The sequence below is a fragment of the Anomalospiza imberbis genome, chromosome 7 (assembly GCF_031753505.1).
Source record: "Anomalospiza imberbis isolate Cuckoo-Finch-1a 21T00152 chromosome 7, ASM3175350v1, whole genome shotgun sequence".
NCBI lineage: Eukaryota > Metazoa > Chordata > Aves > Passeriformes > Viduidae > Anomalospiza > Anomalospiza imberbis.
The window spans coordinates 38,356,437-38,373,694 of NC_089687.1; the positions used below are offsets into that span (position 1 = coordinate 38,356,437).

General features: G+C 56.9%; 1 protein-coding gene across 2 annotated transcripts in view; it reads left to right on the forward strand.

Annotated features, from left to right (window-relative positions):
• Positions 1–4,260: 4,260 nt before the first annotated feature.
• Positions 4,261–17,258, forward strand: part of LOC137477521 (maestro heat-like repeat-containing protein family member 7) — a 185,734-nt gene continuing 172,736 nt past the window's right edge. Inside the window, exons 1-8 of one of the 2 annotated variants that reach the window (XM_068196734.1) lie at positions 4,261–4,430; positions 4,676–4,863; positions 4,953–5,090; positions 5,360–5,474; positions 5,646–5,783; positions 5,965–6,141; positions 6,275–6,427; positions 6,581–6,675. In XM_068196734.1, the coding sequence (XP_068052835.1) occupies positions 4,290–4,430; positions 4,676–4,863; positions 4,953–5,090; positions 5,360–5,474; positions 5,646–5,714 (651 nt within the window). In that variant the 5' untranslated portion in view covers positions 4,261–4,289 and the 3' untranslated portion in view covers positions 5,715–5,783; positions 5,965–6,141; positions 6,275–6,427; positions 6,581–6,675. Of the gene's footprint in view, positions 4,431–4,675; positions 4,864–4,952; positions 5,091–5,359; positions 5,475–5,645; positions 5,784–5,964; positions 6,142–6,274; positions 6,428–6,580; positions 6,676–17,258 lie in introns of those variants that run through there. The other variant, XM_068196735.1, reaches the window with a different exon arrangement.

The following is a 17,258-nucleotide window of genomic DNA, read 5'->3' on the forward strand; positions in this document are numbered from 1 at the left end:
TCCTCTCCTGGGTATACATACTAGAGGTCCCTTCAAGGGGATCTGACAGATCGTACCCAAAAGCTTGGTCATGGGAGGTTGAGGCTACCTTCACCTTGGTGGAACTCCCCCGGTTAGAGTTTCCCTCCTTGAGTTGACGGACCCGTGCTGCCAGGACAGAAGTGGGTTTCCCATCCCACCTCCCCATGTCTTCCCCGTGGTCACGCAGGAAGAACCACAGATTAGCCCTTGGGGTGTACCCTCTCTCTCTAGCTGGAGAATGTTGGGGTCTGACTTTGGGGCCTGTGACTCGTATGGGTGCTGCATTAACCTTCCTCATTTCCTCCCTCATCTCTTCTTTGAACTCCTTAATCACAGCTGAGATATGAGCCTGCATTGGGCCATTAATCATACTCTCATAATTCCTAAGTTTGTTGGCAACAGAGCCCACTGTCTCTCGGTTAGTGTCAGCATCAATTGTTGCAATGAAAGTGGTGTACTGAAATGGCCCAAGATTTGCCAGACTCCACAGCATTTGCCCTGTGCACCTGACCTTGTCGGGGTCATTATTATGTTGTCCATCCCTCCCAAAGAGTACCTCTAATACTGCCACTTCCCTCAGCTGTTGGATCCCTTCCTCCAGGGTCTTCCAGCGCATTCTATGGTGGTGCTCCTGCATTCTCTCCCTGTGGACAAACCTCTCTCTGACACTCATTAAAAGCCGCTCCCAGAGAGAAAGGGATCCTGGCTCCCTTACAAAAATCTGATTCATACCTGAGTCCTGGGTTAAGGGTCCCAAGTTCCTTGCCTCACCACCGTCCAGCTGCACGCCTGTACCCATAAGGTCCCAGACCCGGAGTAACCAGGTAGTATAAGCCTCACGCCCTCGTCGCACAATGTCTTTGTGCAGATTACGGAGACTTTCGTACGTCAGGGACTCGGTGATGATTGCAACCTCTGGCTCCCCTGTGGGTTGTGAGGGCCCTCCCCTATCTGGGTGCTCTGCTTTCATCTTAGACCTCCTTGTTTCTACCGGGGCAACTGCTGCTGGCTGTGACTGCCTTTGTGGTTCAGCTGGAACCTGGACAGTTGTAACATTTGTGGGTTCCACAGCTGTACTATTAGACTGTCCCTCTTCAAGGCAAAGGGCAGGTTTCTCACCAGCTGGTGAAATGCACTCCTTCAGCATCTCTTGCATCTCCTGCATCTCCTTAACCAGCACCCTCACCCAATCTGGGTGGTTCGTTTCTGAGGCAGGCTCTGGGGCAGGGTCAGGCTCTGGAGCAGCAGCATCTCCAGTCTCTGGGGTAGTGTCAGTCTCTGCAGCAGCATCTTTAGTCTCTGGTGTAGGTGTCAGGGTAGTTATCCAGGTTAATCTTCTCTTATCTCTGAGTGCTAAACATAACAGGCATATCAGCAACACCACCCATTGTATGATATCATTAGCACTTCGAGTGGATCTTAACCCTTCGAAAACTGGTGGAGCAGACCCAAAAAGATGGTTAAAAGGTTGGGAGAAAGTTTCCCCCCGTGTCATTTCCTCACAGTAGGTACCATTATTAAAGTAACTCCAAAAACATGCAGTTAGTGTGCGATAGCTCTGAATCCATGTACCTGCCATCCAGAGGAAATTAAAGATCCATGAATCCTTCACCCAGAGGACAAACTTGATAACAGACACAGTAGCCTTAGTTATAGGACCCATATTTAGATAAGGGCCTGTAAATGGGAAGTATACACTTGCGATCACATGCCACCCAAACCAGGGAAAACTAGACTACATGGTGGTACTTAAAAATTAAATTACCTAAGAACTGTTAATCCCTTTTTTTCTCAATGCCCTCGAGCACCACGTTGGGCGCCAAAATCTGTCTTAGTTTGAAAAGACAGGAGTCTGTGAAGGAAGGCAAAAGCCTCCTGTAAAATGGAAAAGGTAAACCCCCTCCTTCCGAATTATCACAATTTCAGAATTAAAAGGGCTCTCAGGCAAAGATATGAGAATGGGAATAACAGGTTTTTTTACTAGGAAGGAAAAAAAAACTAAATAACAATGCAATTTAGCACAAGCAAAAAAAAAACCACTGGCAGAGTGAGAAAAACCTGACACCCTGAGAAGTCAGGGTGTTGATAGTAGTCCAGCCAGATGGTGGCTGCTCCTCCTGGAGCGGCAATCTGCAGAAGGGTGTAGGTCCTTTCTGAAGATGCGGCGAAGGAGCAGCTGGGCCTAGTTCCTGATTCCTCTGGGAAATCCGGCGAAGAAGGCTTTCTGTTGTCTCAGAAATGCTTGTTTTATGGTGGCAGGGATGCTTGGCTCCTCCCTCTGGGTGGAGCATCTCACAATGGGATGATGTAACTAGTCTTACCAGCCACAGTGAGTAATTCAATAGCCCATTAACAGGAGATTATCTTCCTGGCAGTGTCATTGTTCTTGAAAGAGATAAGAAAAACTGCCTAACTCCCAACAGATGGCAAAAATAGAATACATACTTATTTTACAAGCCAGGACAGCCGTGCTTGAGGGCAGAGTCACCACCTTCCACAGGCGGACGTCCCAAGGCAGCGGCATTGGTGCCATGGTGAGAGAGAGACTCTGATGGGGCACGAGCCCTGCGCTGCAGCTGCCCTCCCTCTCCCTCATGCAGGCACCGTAAAGACACATGTGTCAGCTCTGAAACTAAATCCTGGACGTGCTTGCAACAAAGAACAAAGGAGGTGCCGGAGAAAAGCTGGGTCTTCTATGGCTCAGTTTTGCTCTCCACTTGGGGAATCACAGAATGCCACAGCACTTTGTGCTGCAAAGTATCAGAAAGATCATCCAGTTCCCACCGCCCTGCCATGGCCACAGGTGCTGTGCAGGCGCAGCTGTCACTAGGATTGGAAGAACACTTTTCCATGTTTACCTTTTCTCTCCTGGATTTCAAGCTAACATGAAAAAATCGGCTGGTTACAGCTGAATTTTGTAGCTCACAGGACTTGGAATAGCAGTCTCCAGCGGGCCATGGGATGTCCATTCGGCCTTTGCTAGATCATCCCAATGGACCTCATCTCTCCCTGATAGGTTTATAGAATGTTAATCCTGCCCTAGATTCCTTCCCTGCCATGCCCTCCTTGGTCGGTTGCCCTATACCACTCCCCCCTATAAAAACCTCTGCAGACCCCCGCAGCTTTTCTGAGGCGTTGTTCCTGCAGCTGACCTCGAGGCCAGACCACAGGACTTGGTGACCTGTGGCCTTCCAAGGCTTCGATTCTGCAGGTGCCCCTGAGGGCAGTGTGGCACTTGGTGCCCCAGAGCTTTTCTGAGGCATCTCCCACCCCTGCCTCCAGTGCCCTCGAGGCCAGACCACAATCCCTGACAGGAGTCTCCTGTCATTGTGGCAGGAGCCCTTGAGACCAGAGCGCAGGGCTTGCTGTCCTGTAGCCTTCCTGAGGCTTCTCTCTGGAAGGTGCATTCCAGGACTGCTGCAGGACCTGCTGCTAACTTGGAGATTTTCCAAGGCATCTCTCCTGCAAGTACCCACAAATCCAGTCACTGACATGGAGCAGAGACCCCCGAGAGTGCCCAAGCTGGCCTGGCTGGAGGAGGAGGAAGATGAGACCAGTGCCATCCTGCTGGATTTGCTTTTGGAGAGGGGTGTTTCCAGACCAGAGCAAGTAAGCAGCCTGTGGCCATGTTTCAACTCCCTCATGAGTCACATGGCTTCCCCAGCCACACCTGCTGGTCCCTGTGAGCCTTTGAGGCCATCACAGTGCGGTGGGAAGGGAAGCACTTCTCTGGGGACACTGGGAACATCGCTCCCTCTGGCAGCTTTCCACATCGCCCCGTGCCTTCTCCAGGTGCCCGCCATGGTGAGATACATCCACCAGTGGCTCATGGCCAATGATTCTGCTGAGCACAGGCTGAACAGGACTCTGCTGCATCTCGCCGAAGCACAGCCAAATGACGCAGTAATGACACTGCTGCGTGTGGCCCCGTCCTGTGACAGGTATGGGGCCCACCTGCCCAGAGGGCTCAGGGCTCCCCAGCCCATCGCCCTGTACAGCTTATCCCAGGTGTCTGACCAACAAAGGGTTCCAGGGCCCTCTGGCTGCTCCCTTTCCCAGCCCTGGCATGTCAGCCCCGAGCCTGCTGCCATGCTCCCTCGCTGCTCCTCAGGGGCCTGTCCCCACAGGGCTGGGCTGCCTGGGTGCTGCTGGCGAGGGGCAGTGGGCAGAGGCAGAGCTGGCGGTCAGCCCGGGCCCCTAGAGATACCCAGGCCACGGTGCTGTGCCTGAGACCCCCTGAGACAGAGCTCTAACCCCGCAGAGCTGCCATGGCCATGTGGAAGACCATCATGTCCTCGCCCAGGACCGCGAAGCTGGCGCAGCGGATTCTCCTGGATGTGCTGGGGAGCTGGCCGAAGCACAGCACGTGCACCTCCGATGGGGACAAAACGGGTGTCTTTGCCCTAGCTGTGAGTTTTGGCCAGTGGCCTTTGCTGGCCCCAAAGCCGCCTCTCCTGCAGCTCTCCTTCCTCCTTCCCCCACTGCATCTCCCTGCCTCAGGTGCTGGCCTGAAACCTGGCCTAGGGGCAGCTGCAGGGCCACTGGTCCCGCTGCTGCCCTGTGTTTCTCTGGGCCTCTCCCTGCCACGCTCGGGCCCTGCCACACGGACACCTCGGCACTGAGCGCGGTCTCGGGGGGGCTTTGTCCTTTGCAGGCAACTGTGGTGATGTGGAAGATCCTCCAGGAGCCCTGTGTCTCACACATCGTGAAGGTGCACTCCTCCCGTGTACTTGTGCATCTGCTCTTCCAAGTGTTCTTCAGCACAGAAGAGACGCCAGAGGAGGTTGATACCTTCTGGAAGGGATGCCAGGAGCAACACGGCCTTGCCACCAGCCCCAACAGGTGCTCCATTCCAGTCCTCCTGTCCCTGCCGCATCAACAGGGCAGGAGCCACTGCTCCCAGTGTGACCTGGGCGTTGCTCTGCACACAGGTTTGCCGTGCGGACCCTGAAGTCCCTGCTGTGCCTAGAGCAGTACAAGGATGTGGTGATGGCAATGGAACGCAGGTGTGGCTGGGACATGCTGCTCTGTGCTGACACCCAGCACTATGCCGTGGGTCTGCTGGCCAGGTGAGACCCCCTTCTCCCCGCTGCCTCTGACATTTGTGCTCTGCCCCTGGGGGGCCCCACACAGTCCCTGTGGTCGTGGGCCAGAGGGCCTTGTCACTGAGGGATGGCCAAGCAGACTGGAAAATGCTGGGAGAAGAGAGAGCACAGAAGGAGACACCTCCTAAAGGGGCCAAGTCCCCTTGCAGGGTCGTGGTGGAAGACCAGACCTCTGTGAACCTATCCTCGGAGAGATTTTCTTCAGGGTCCTGGTCCCTTTTTCGCCCTCCTAGGGAGATGCGCCATGCTTGTCTTGAGTTGTGTTGCAGTATTGCACTCCACCTCCTCTGGCTGCTCAGCACACAGGAGCCACGCTGGGATCTGCCCGCCCTGGCATTCCTTGTGGAGGTGAGCCTGTTGGCCAGCGCTGCCTCGCTGAGCTGCCTCCCAGCTCTCTGCCCTCTCGTAGCCACAGCGGCCAGGACGGTGCCCAGGCCCTGTGCTGCTGCCTGGGCCCAGCCCTGTGCGGTTCTGGGCTCCGGCCGGCCGGGTCCCCTGTCACTGCCCCGTGCCTTTCAGGTCCTCAAGTGCCTAGATTCAAGTGAATGTGGTGACAGTGTTGTGGAGGTCTCATCAAGGTACCTGTAGAGCGAGTGCAGGGAGAGGCGTCGCCTGGCGCTCAGGGCCCTTCTCGAGCTCATTGACGATCCCTCGATGGTGAGAAGGGGGCAGTGGCTGAAGCTGTGCTGGGAATGTAGTCACTTGGGCGTGGCTTCAGGCGCTGGGGCAGCTGCTCCCAGCTCTCCCGTTTTGGCTTCCTGAGCGCCTTGGGACAGGCCTTTGGCCTCTAGGCCATGCCGCAGCAGGGTGGTGTTTCAACAACTTGTGTTCCACACAGGCTGAAAAAATGTGGAGCCTGACTGAAAGCCTCATGGACCTACTGTGGGACAGTGATGCAGAGATAGCTGGGATGACACTTATCGCACTCAGCTTTATATTCTTGCACAAATACATGCTAATGTCAACTCCCATTGCCCTGCAGCTGGCTGAGGCACTTGTGCCACTCTTTGACCAGGTAATGCTCTGTGCCCCCAGACACAGTCACTGGGTGCTGCCTGGAGACCTGGTGCCCTGTGGATTTGCAGGCCTGTTCCCAGGCAGGCCTGGAGGAGCCAAAGCGGAGGTATTTTTTCCTTTTTTTCATATAGGATAATAGCCAGGTACAGCTGCTCTCCATAACACTCTTTAGAGACACGATGGGGTTTTTGGAAAAGGAAGAAAAGCCTTTGGAAAGGCCTGTGCACCAGAGCCTGCTGCCACTCTTCTTCCACTGCCATGATGAGAATCGGCGCGTGGCAGAGGTGAGGACTTTGTGGGCTGCTGCTGTCCCCCTGGCAGGGGGCTCGGCTGTCTCCTGCCCTGGCGGGCTGCAGCCTCCTCCAGGCCTCGGCACAGGCACGTGGGTCCTGTGCCCTGGGCTGTGGGGCCATCCCCGTATCTCTGCTGCTCTCCAGGCTTCTCGGGAAACGCTGCTTTGTGTGGCCGAGTTCCTGAAGAGAAGGGATCTTGAGAGACTGGTGAAGAAGGAGAAATACTGGATTTTCACCAACCGCCTAGTAAGGATGGCTGGGAAGCCCCAGGCTCAGCCTGGAGAAGCCCCCTGAGCGCGGTGCTCGGTGTGTGCGCTGGCAGCTGTGCCCCTGCCCGGTGCTGCACCCAGAGGCCGCACTGGCTCTTCTCCAGGCTCCCGTGGGCTCCAGCCGGGTGCCGATGGAGCCCCGGCCCGGCGGGGCTGCGAGGCAGCTCCATGGCTCCCCGGGCAGCAGCCGGCCCTCTGCCCCCTCCAGAGCCCGGTGCCAGTGGCTGCTGGCCGGGCCTCAGGGCTGTGCGGGCAGGGGAGGCCGGGGCAGGGCGCAGGGAGCGCCCGGCCCAGGGGCCGAGCCCGCGCCAACCCTTCCCTCCTGCCGCTCTCTCCAGCTGGAAGAGGACAGGAGCCGAGCGGCCGAGATCCTGCGCCAGGCCCTGCCCTACCTGGAGAGACCACAGGAGCCCCTGCGAGAGACTGCCGTCAGGTTCATGGGCGAGCCACGATCCCGGGATCCCTCCCCGCCCCGTCGCAGCTCAGCCCCAGCCCCGGCTGCTGCCCCGGCAGCGCCATCCGGGCCCGGCGCCGTGGAGCCCCGCCTGGCCTCGGCGCTGCTGCCGCCCTCCGGCAGCCGTGCCCTGGGGCGGCAGCGTGCGGCAAGGGCCCGGGCTGAGCCCTGCCGGGCCACCAGGGCGTGTGGCCACAGGGCTGGCAGCGCCGCTGGCAGGGAGCTGTGCCACTGGGGCCGTGACAGCCTCTGTGTTCACAGGGATCGCCGGGCGGAGCTTGAGGGGGCAGCAGGCAGAGCTCCAGCTGGTCTACAAAGGTGAGTGAGGGCAGCGGGCTGACAGCGGGGGCTGGCGGGAGGAGCTGCCATCCCTGCCCCGGCTGCGGAGGGCTCTGGTCCCTGTGCGGACCAGGGCTGGCCTGGGCAGAGCACACAGAGATTTCAGGGACACATGGGGGATTCGTGGCCCGCAGCTTCGGGCTGACCCCGTTGGTCCCTACCCCCTCCTGACCATGGCAAGAGCAGGCAGGGATGGCCCTGGCAGGGGCCTCTCCTCGGCTCCCCGCAGATCCAGGATCTGACCGTGGCTCTGATCCTCTCTCTTTCAGCCCTTGAAGAAATGGCAAATGACATCAGCCTCACCGTCGGACGCCTGGCAATTGAAACATTGTGCATTCTCAAGGCAGTAGAGCAGGCTCCCATCCCAATGTTCCAGAGGCTGCGGGATCAGCTGCGCAGGGCATGGCAGACACGGCCTCGTCTGTTGCGGCTTGGCTGGCTGAGCTGCTGGAGCTCTGTGGAGGGCTGATCCAGGTGGCTGTCTTTGCTGGGGCCACCTGAGTTAGCAGCGATTTTATTTTTCTTCAAAATTGCTCTTTTCTTCATTTTGTTTTCCTTTAGTATGTAAATATAGAATGTATTATAATAGACAGACTCCCAGGATCTTTCTTTTGCTGCCCAGAGTGTGCAGGGCATAGGGGAGGAGGGGGAAAAGTTTGCTTGGGCTCAGCCAGGTGCCCAGGCATGCAATGTTGCAGGGAAAATGGCCAGAGGCCCCTTGGCCTTTGGCGGTTCTGCTGAAGCCTTTGTGCCGCCCACAGAGCGGGTGGGCAGGGCCGGAGCTGCGGGGATCCCTGCGGGAGCGGTGCCTGGAGATGGCCACAAGCCCTGTCCCAGGCAGGAAGCACCATCCTTGTGCTCCTGCCCATGTGTTGCTGGCTGGATTGCTGAGGGCTCCGAGGTGCCTCTTGATGGGGCTCCTCTGGAGCTCCTGCGGGGCTGTGGCGCTGCTGCCGGGCAGGTTGGCCGGGCTGGGGGAGACCCTGAGAGGCTGGGGCAGTGGGCAGGCCTGAGCAAGTGGGTGTCAGAGGCCACCAGCAGCTCCCAGGCAGCCGCCTTGTTCCCAGCACTCGGCTGCTCTGGCGCTTCCTGAATGGGCAGTTGGAGGGACCCCCTGGAATCAGGCACAGAACCCTGGTCCCGGCCTTTCCGGGGTGTGAGTCCTGGCGTTGGGCTGGGCGTGTGCCCTCCATGTGCTGAGACTGGAGTCCCTGGCCCCTCTGCCTTTGGCATTGAGCTTGACTGCCTGCTTGCTGAGTCTAGTTCCGGTTGCCATGGGGGATGCCGAGCTCTGTGGGTTTAGACATTATTGAGCGAGAAGAGCAGCAGCTTTGAGCCCAAGAGGGGCCACCGAAAGGCCCCCTGGGCAAAGGGCATTCCTGACATTCCCAGGGCAGGCACACAGGAGAGTGCAGCGGGCACCTTCAGGGTGCCACGCTGGCTTTGCACTGGGCCACCTTCCTGTGTGCAGGGCTGGGCCTTTGCTTTGCTGTCGTTGGCCTTTTGCCAACGTTGCTCCTTTGGCTGCCTGCAGAGAGGGGCAGCCCTACAAGGAGGTTGAAAGGCCCTGTCTCTGACACCTCAAGGGGGAACTGGAGCTCTCCCAGCCCTCAGCCCACGCTGTAAGCAGAGCAGAGCCTTTTCCCCAGCCATGGCGTCTTTCTGCCTGCTGCTGGCCCCTGGTCCTCACGACCCACTGCACTCGGTGTGAGTCCCCTAGGGGATGCCTGGTACCTCTTGATTAGAGATTGAGGGTCACTGAGGAGAAGTTGGGTGTCCCAAGTGAAGCTGAGGGGACACATGGGTCACTGAGCAGACATGAGGCTTCCACTGCAGGTTGCAGGTGCCTTATGCGTCACTGAAGGGAAGGCAGACGCCCCGTGTGCCACTGAGGTGTCATGACGGTCTCTGAATGCCAGGTGCCTGCATGCCACTGACAGGATATGAGGGTGACTGAGAGGGAAGGGGGTGACAGCTGCTCTGGATTCCACTGAGGTGACGCGGAGGTCACTGAGGGAGGTGGGTGTCTGTCGCGTCCCTCAGGGTACGTGGGTGTCATTGAGGGAAGGTGAGCGTCACTTGAGGGGGACACGGGCTCGCTGAAGGTACGCCCGGGCCGCTGAGGGGACGTGGGCGCGCCCTGCGGGATACGGGAGGGCCGGGCGGGTCCCCGCCGCAGGCGGCGTTTCCCGCCCAGGCACGGTCGGCCCCGCCCCGCCGGTCCCCTCAGCCGCGGGCGGGAACTCGAACCCGCCGCGTCTGCCCCTCCGGGCGAGGCGCCGCGCGGCCTTCCGTAAGCCGTGTGGGAGGTGCCCTGGGGCTGCGCTGCGCTCACACACACGGAGGAGCACGGGGCAGTATTGTCTCAGGACTAGGGAGTGTTTCATCTTTGTGAGGGGTAAAGCTGGAGTAGCTTAGAGGGAGAGAGCTTCATAGTAGAGGAATTCTGGAATTACCTGGTGTCACCTGTAGGGCACGGATTGAACATTTGGGGGTTAACATGGAGGTAATCACTGGACTGTGAGAATAATAAAATCTGAGGTAGTCTGTGGAAATGTGTAAGGTAGTGGACATTTTGGCAGAACAAGTTGAGGTGATCTCTAGGGGGCAGAATTACTTTTGAGGAAAAGTCTGAGTAATTTCTAGAGGGCACATAGAGATAATTTTCTGACAAAAGCTTTAGTAAATGTTAGGGGAAAGAAAGAACATTTGTGGGGTAAAATCTCAGGTTATATCACTTCCCGCTACCTCGTCCCATGCCCCAGCATGGGAGCTTTGCCCTCCGTGTCCCCAGCCAGCCCAGCCTGGCCACCTCAGGGTTGTCCCCACCCTCGTGCTGAGGCCCGGCCTCGAGGGCTTCTGCCGCAGCCCTGGGAGATGCTCTGGGGAAGCGCTGGAGCAGCCGGCTGTCAGGAACGAGGAGGCTGCCTGCGGGCTGCCTGTGGCCTCTGACACCCAATTCCTCGGGGCTTCCCACCTCAGCAGCCTCCTGTCGTTCTGCCAATTGACAGAGGCAATTTAAAGGACACACCACTGGAAATAATGTTCTTATTTTACTGTGAATATTAAGGAACCACAAAAGTATGATGATACATTCAATGAAACTGTGTGCTTGGTTTTAGTGACAAGCAAAGCAAGCAAAGTAGTGCACCTCAATCAGTACTATACAAGAGAAAGGAGAGCGATTTAGAAAGATGCATCACCAATTGCCTAAATTGTTTATCATCTTGCAGATCCGCAGTTGCTGGGGAGCCCCGTTTTGCACCAGGGGCCTGGAGAACCATTCCCAGCAACTGGGAAAATCCTAGGTTGTCCATTCACCCATAGATGAGGTCTCCAAATTTGCCCTGAAAGTGGGTCCAGCATTTATAGGCCAAAAAGAGCAAGTCAAAGTGACTTGATTATATTTTTTAGCCCAGAAACACCTGGAGCTGATGGCACACTTCACAACCAGCAGGGGACACAGCTAGGCCAAAGCCCAGACCTCTGCTGGGAGGGTTTCTCCAAAAATACCCTTCAAACAAGCCTCTATTCAAGTCAGTTGGGACAGATTCTTAAAATGATACATTTTTGGCACATAACTACACAGGGTTGTGTGAAAGTTTCTAAAGCAGCTGGTTTGCAGTCTGTTATAAACGCCAATCACTTGGTTTTTAAAATTTTAAAAGTTTAATAATAATAAAATAGTTATAAAAATAGTAATACAATTAGAGTAATGAAAATTTAGAGTTAGGACAATTACAAGACAATGAAAAGCAAAGAATTACGGGCGTCCGGATGCTCTCGGGCACTTAAGCCCGATAAGCATGCCTTGTGAACAAAGGAATAATCTTTAAAAGCAACAGCCTGTTGCATATTCATACATCTCATACATGATGCATAAATTCCTTGCAAATTAAGAACTTTTCTGGGTTTGTCAACTTCTTCCCTTTAGTCCTTGCGGTTCCATAAAGACAGAGATTAGGTGGAAGAATGTTTGTCTTTTTCCGATAAGGAGGCAGTAATTCTTTATGGGCCCCCATCACTGGCATCTCTGTGTGAAGAGATTCTTCATTATCTCATCTCTTGCTTGAGCTAGTAAAAAAAAACCCCACCTACATAGGCTCTATTTTAACTACAAAACTACATTTACCATACTAATAAAATGTTAATACAGCACTTCTAATCAATATAACATAATACATATAGTATTCAATTTAATATTTGCGAAAAGCCAATCATAAAATATGCATTTTTCACACAGTCCAACAGCTAGCATTAAGAGTCCTAGTCAACTATTTTTAGCTAAATCACACTTAGGGGGATTTGAAGGAGTTTGGAATGAGTTAGAGACCGAACCTCTGAGTTTTTTAGATGATGCCATTGTTGCAGTGTGATTTCATGGTTTACCCCCAAACCCTGGTTCCTCCCACCGGGGAAGATTTCCTCCCAGGTGTGTCAATCACTCCTCCTTTCCCCACCCTGACCCCTGCTGAGCACTGTCTGTCACTCCGGGCATTCCAGAAGTGCGTCGAGTGATTGGCAGACTCAAAAGATGCCCTCCGCGCCCGGGGGGCATTGGGCCATCCAGGTGTCCTTTGTCCCCTGAGACCACCCCTCCCTTACCTGGTTGGTGGGCTCCCTATCCCTTCCCCCCCTTCCCTGCTCCAGGTAAAAGAGGGACAACCTCGCGGTCCGGACAGTTCTGCTTGGAGCTGTTGCTACATTCAGAGGCCTGCGGGCCAAAATAAAAGCTCTGGATTAAAACCCTCCATCAGAACCGACTCCTTTCATTCACCATAGCCATAAAAGCTTCTCCGGCAGAGGAAATCCTGAGGGAGCAGACCCTCTACAAGAGGAAGCTCCATCCCGCCGCCACCGGAGCTCTGGCATGCCTGGACTTGTCTCCACGTGCCCAGCTGAAATAGCCAGCTAGCCAAAAGTGTCTCTGGGGTGAAACACCACAGTGGCTGCTATTTGGTTCAGCAGCAGGGCCAGAGAAGCCAAGGCATGTCCCCTTCGCGATACTGGTAACACCAATATGCCATTTATTTCTCTTATCTTCTACCTAGACAGGAAGGGTGAGTTTGGCTCACATCTTCACTGCAAGTCTCAGAAGGTCACAAGACTTCTAGTAACAAGACCGTTAAAGGATTTATTGGCCAATAAAACACTGTCAACAAGGCTATTTATGGTTTTGACCCAATCCTTCAATACTTCCTCTTATGGACTCAGGCTACAGTCTAAGCATTCTTAGCCAATCATGTTATGGCACACAAACCTACAGTACTGCACTCTAAACTACTTGTTTACCTTTGTAACTACTTTTATTTTTTCTATATCTTAAAACTCTAAAACTCTAAACTTTGCTCCACCTAGCTTAACGTGTCTCTGCTTTAAACTATAAATCGACTTCTAGCACCTAAGTTCGGAAGGCTTTTCCAAGGCCTCAGAACAAAGCCTGTAATTCTAAGGATTCTAAGCCTTGGCTTACAGGTCCAAAGATCTGAGAATTCCCTGCAATACGGTTTCCAACAACACTCATGGTGTTACAGAGTGCCCAGGATCTGTCTTGTAAGTCAAACCTGGAATGAACAAGGCGGCTGCCTGGGGGCTGCTGGTGGCCTCTGACACCCACTTGCTCAGGCCTGCCCACTGCCCCAGCCTCTCAGGGTCTCCCCCAGCCCGGCCAACCTGCCCGGCAGCAGCGCCACAGCCCCGCAGGAGCTCCGGAGGAGCCCCATCAAGAGGCACCTCGGAGCCCTCAGCAATCCAGCCAGCAACACACGGGCAGGAGCACACGGATGGCGCTTCCTGCCTGGGACAGGGCTTGTGGCCATCTCCAGGCACCGCTCCCGCAGGGATCCCCGCAGCTCCGGCCCTGCCCACCCGCTCTGTGGGCGGCACAAAGGCTTCAGCAGAACCGCCAAAGGCCAAGGGGCCTCTGGCCATTTTCCCTGCAACATTGCATGCCTGGGCACCTGGCTGAGCCCAAGCAAAATTTCCCCCTCCTCCCCTATGCCCTGCACACTCTGGGCAGCAAAAGAAAGATCTGTCTGGGAGTCTGTCTATTATAATACATTCTATATTTACATACTAAAGGAAAACAAAATGAAGAAAAGAGCAATTTTGAAGAAAAATGAAATCTCTACTAACTCAGGTGGCCGCAGCAAAGACAGCCTCCTGGATCAGCCCTCCACAGAGCTCCAGCAGCTCAGCCAGCCAAGCCGCGACACACGAGGCCGTGTCTGCCATGCCCTGCGCAGCTGATCCCGCAGCCTCTGGAACATTGGGATGGGAGCCTGCTCTACTGCCTTGAGAATGCACAATGTTTCAATTGCCAGGCGTCCGACGGTGAGGCTGATGTCATTTGGGCTCTCCAGGTAGGGCAGGGCCCGGCGCAGGATCTCGGCCACTCGGCTCCTGTCCTCTTCCAGCTGGAGAGAGCGGCAGGAGGGAAGGGTTGGCGCGGGCTCGGCCCCTGGGCCGGGCGCTCCCTGCGCCCTGCCCCGGCCTCCCCTGCCCGCACAGCCCCGAGGCCCGGCCAGCAGCCGCTGGCACCGGGCTCTGGAGGGGGCAGAGGGCCGGCTGCTGCCCGGGGAGCCACGGGGCCGCCCCACAGCCCCGCCGGGCCGGGGCTCCATCGGCACCCGGCTGGGGCCCAAGGGGGCCTGGAGAAGAGCCAGTGCGGCCTCTGGGTGCAGCACCGGGCAGGGGCACAGCTGCCAGCCCACACACCGAGCACTGCGCTCAGGGGGCTTCTCCAGGCTGAGCCTGGGGCTTCCCGGCCATCCTTACTAGGCGGTTGGCGAAAATCCAGAGTTTCTCCTTCTTGACTAGTCTCGCAAGGTCCCTTCTCTTCAGGAACTCAGGCACACAAAGCAGCGTTTCCCGAGAAGCCTGGAGAGCAGCAGAGATACGGGGATGGCCCCACAGCCCAGGGCACAGGACCCACGTGCCTGTGCCAAGGCCTGGAGGAGGCTGCAGCCCGCCAGGGCAGGAGACAGCCGAGCCCCCTGCCAGGGGGACAGCAGCAGCCCACAAAGTCCTCACCTCTGCCACGCGCCGATTCTCATCATGGCAGTGGAAGAAGAGTGGCAGCAGGCTGTGGCGCACTTGTAACTTCAGGGCCTTGCTTTCCCCTCCCAGTGGAAGAGTCAGCAATGTTCTGAAGAGACAAATGGAGAGCAGCTGTACCTGGCTATTGTCCTGTATTAAGAGACAAAAAGAAGACCTCAGCATGGGCTGCGAGGGGGCTCAGCTGGGCGCATGCCTGCAAATCCACAGGGCACCAAGTGTCTGGGCAGTACCCAGTGGCCGTGGCTGGGGGCACAGAGCCTTACGAGGTCAAAGAGTAGCACAAGTGCCTCAGCCAGCTGCAGGGCGATGGGGCTGCCTATCCATCTGTCGCTGTCCAAGATTATAAAGCTGAGTACCATGACTGTTACCTTAACAATCTCTCCATCTGCATCCCGCAGGAGCTCCACAAGACTTTCAGTCAGGCTCCACATTGTTTTGGTCTGTGTAGAACACAAGTTTGTGAACGGCCACCCTGCTGCCAGAGGGCCTAGAGGCCAAAGGCCTGTCCCGAAGCACTCGGGCAGCTGAAGTGGGAGGCAGGAGAGCTGGGAGCAGCTGCCCCAGCGCCCAAACTACAGCCAAGCCCAAGCGACGGTGTTCCCCAGCCCCATGCTGCCTGCACGGCTTCGGCCACTGCCCCCTTCTCACCGTCGAGGGATTGTCAGTGAGCTTGAGAAGGCCCTTGAGTGCCAGGCGACGCCTCTCCCTGCACTCGCTCCGCAGGTGCCTTGAGAAGATTTGCAGGACTCTGTCAGCCTCGCGTTCACTCAAGTCCAGGTGCTTGAGGACCTGAAAGGCACGGGGCAGTGACAGGGGACCCGGCCGGCAGGAGCCCAGAACCGCACAGGGCTGGGCCCAGGCAGCAGCACAGGGCGTGGACACCGTCCTGGCCGCTGTGGCTACGAGAGGGCAGAGAGCTGGGAGGCAGCTCAGCGAGGCAGCGCTGGCCAACAAGCTCACCTCCACAAGGAATGCCAGGAAGGGAAGATCCCAGCGTGGCTCCTGTGTGCTGAGCAGCTGGAGCAGATAGCGAAAGATCCGGGAACACGAGCGTCTGGAGATGCAGGACATCTCCCTGTCAGGAGTAAAAGTCCATAAGATTGTGAGCCAGGGGAACAAACCTCTCCCAGGATTGACTCACAGTGGTCTGGTCTTTCCCCAGCATACAGCGAGGGGACCTGGGCCATTTGAGATTTGGCTCTTTGTGGGCACCCTCATTTCCCTGCTTTTTCCAGTCTGCTTGGCCATCCCTCAGTGACAAGGCCCTCTGGCCCACGACCACGGGGACTGTGTGGGGCCCCCCAGGGGCAGAGCACAAATGTCAGAGGCAGTGGGGAGAAGGGGGTCTCACCTGGCCAGCAGACCCACGGCATAGTGCTGGGTGTCAGCACAGAGCAGCGTGTCCCAGCCACAACTGCGTTCCATTGCCATCACCACATCCTTGTACTGCTCTAGGCACAGCAGGGACTTCAGGGTCCGCATGGCAAATCTATGTGCAGAGCAAGGCCCAGGTCACACTGGGAGCAGTGGCTCCTGCCCTGTTGATGCGGCAGGGACAGGAGGACTGGAATGGAGCACCTTTTGGGGCTGGTGGCAAGGCCGTGTTGCTCCTGGCATCCCTTCCAGAAGGTATCAACCTCCTCTGGCGTCTCTTCTGTGCTGAAGAACACTTGGAAGAGCAGATGCACAAGTAGACGGGAGGAGTGCACCTTCACGATGTGTGAGACACAGGGCTCCTGGAGGATCTTCCACATCACCACAGTTGCCTGCAAAGGACAAAGCCCCCCTGAGACCGCGCTCAGTGCCGAGATGTCCATGTGGCAGGGCCCGAGCGTGGCAGGGAGAGGCCCAGAGAAACACAGGGGCAGCAGCGGGACCAGTGGCCCTGCAGCTGCCCCTAGGCCAGGTTTCAGGCCAGCACCTGAGGCAGGGAGATGCAGTGGGAGAAGGAGGAAGGAGAGCTGCAGGAGAGGCGGCTTTGGGGCCAGCAAAGGCCACTGGCCAAAACTCACAGCTAGGGCAAAGACACCCGTTTTGTCCCCATCGGAGGTGCACGTGCTGTGCTTCGGCCAGCTCCCCAGCACATCCAGGAGAATCCGCTGCGCCAGCTTCGCGGTCCTGGGCGAGGACATGATGGTCTTCCACATGGCCATGGCAGCTCTGCGGGGTTAGAGCTCTGTCTCAGGGGGTCTCAGGCACAGCACCGTGGCCTGGGTATCTCTAGGGGCCCGGGCTGACCGCCAGCTCTGCCTCTGCCCACTGCCCCTCGCCAGCAGCACCCAGGCAGCCCAGCCCTGTGGGGACAGGCCCCTGAGGAGCAGCGAGGGAGCATGGCAGCAGGCTCGGGGCTGACATGCCAGGGCTGGGAAAGGGAGCAGCCAGAGGGCCCTGGAACCCTTTGTTGGTCAGACACCCGGGATAAGCTGTACAGGGCGATGGGCTGGGGAGCCCTGAGCCCTCTGGGCAGGTGGGCCCCATACCTGTCACAGGACGGGGCCACACGCAGCAGTGTCATTACTGCGTCATTTGGCTGTGCTTCGGCGAGATGCAGCAGAGTCCTGTTCAGCCTGTGCTCAGCAGAATCATTGGCCATGAGCCACTGGTGGATGTATCTCACCATGGCGGGCACCTGGAGAAGGCACGGGGCGATGTGGAAAGCTGCCAGAGGGAGCGATGTTCCCAGTGTCCCCAGAGAAGTGCT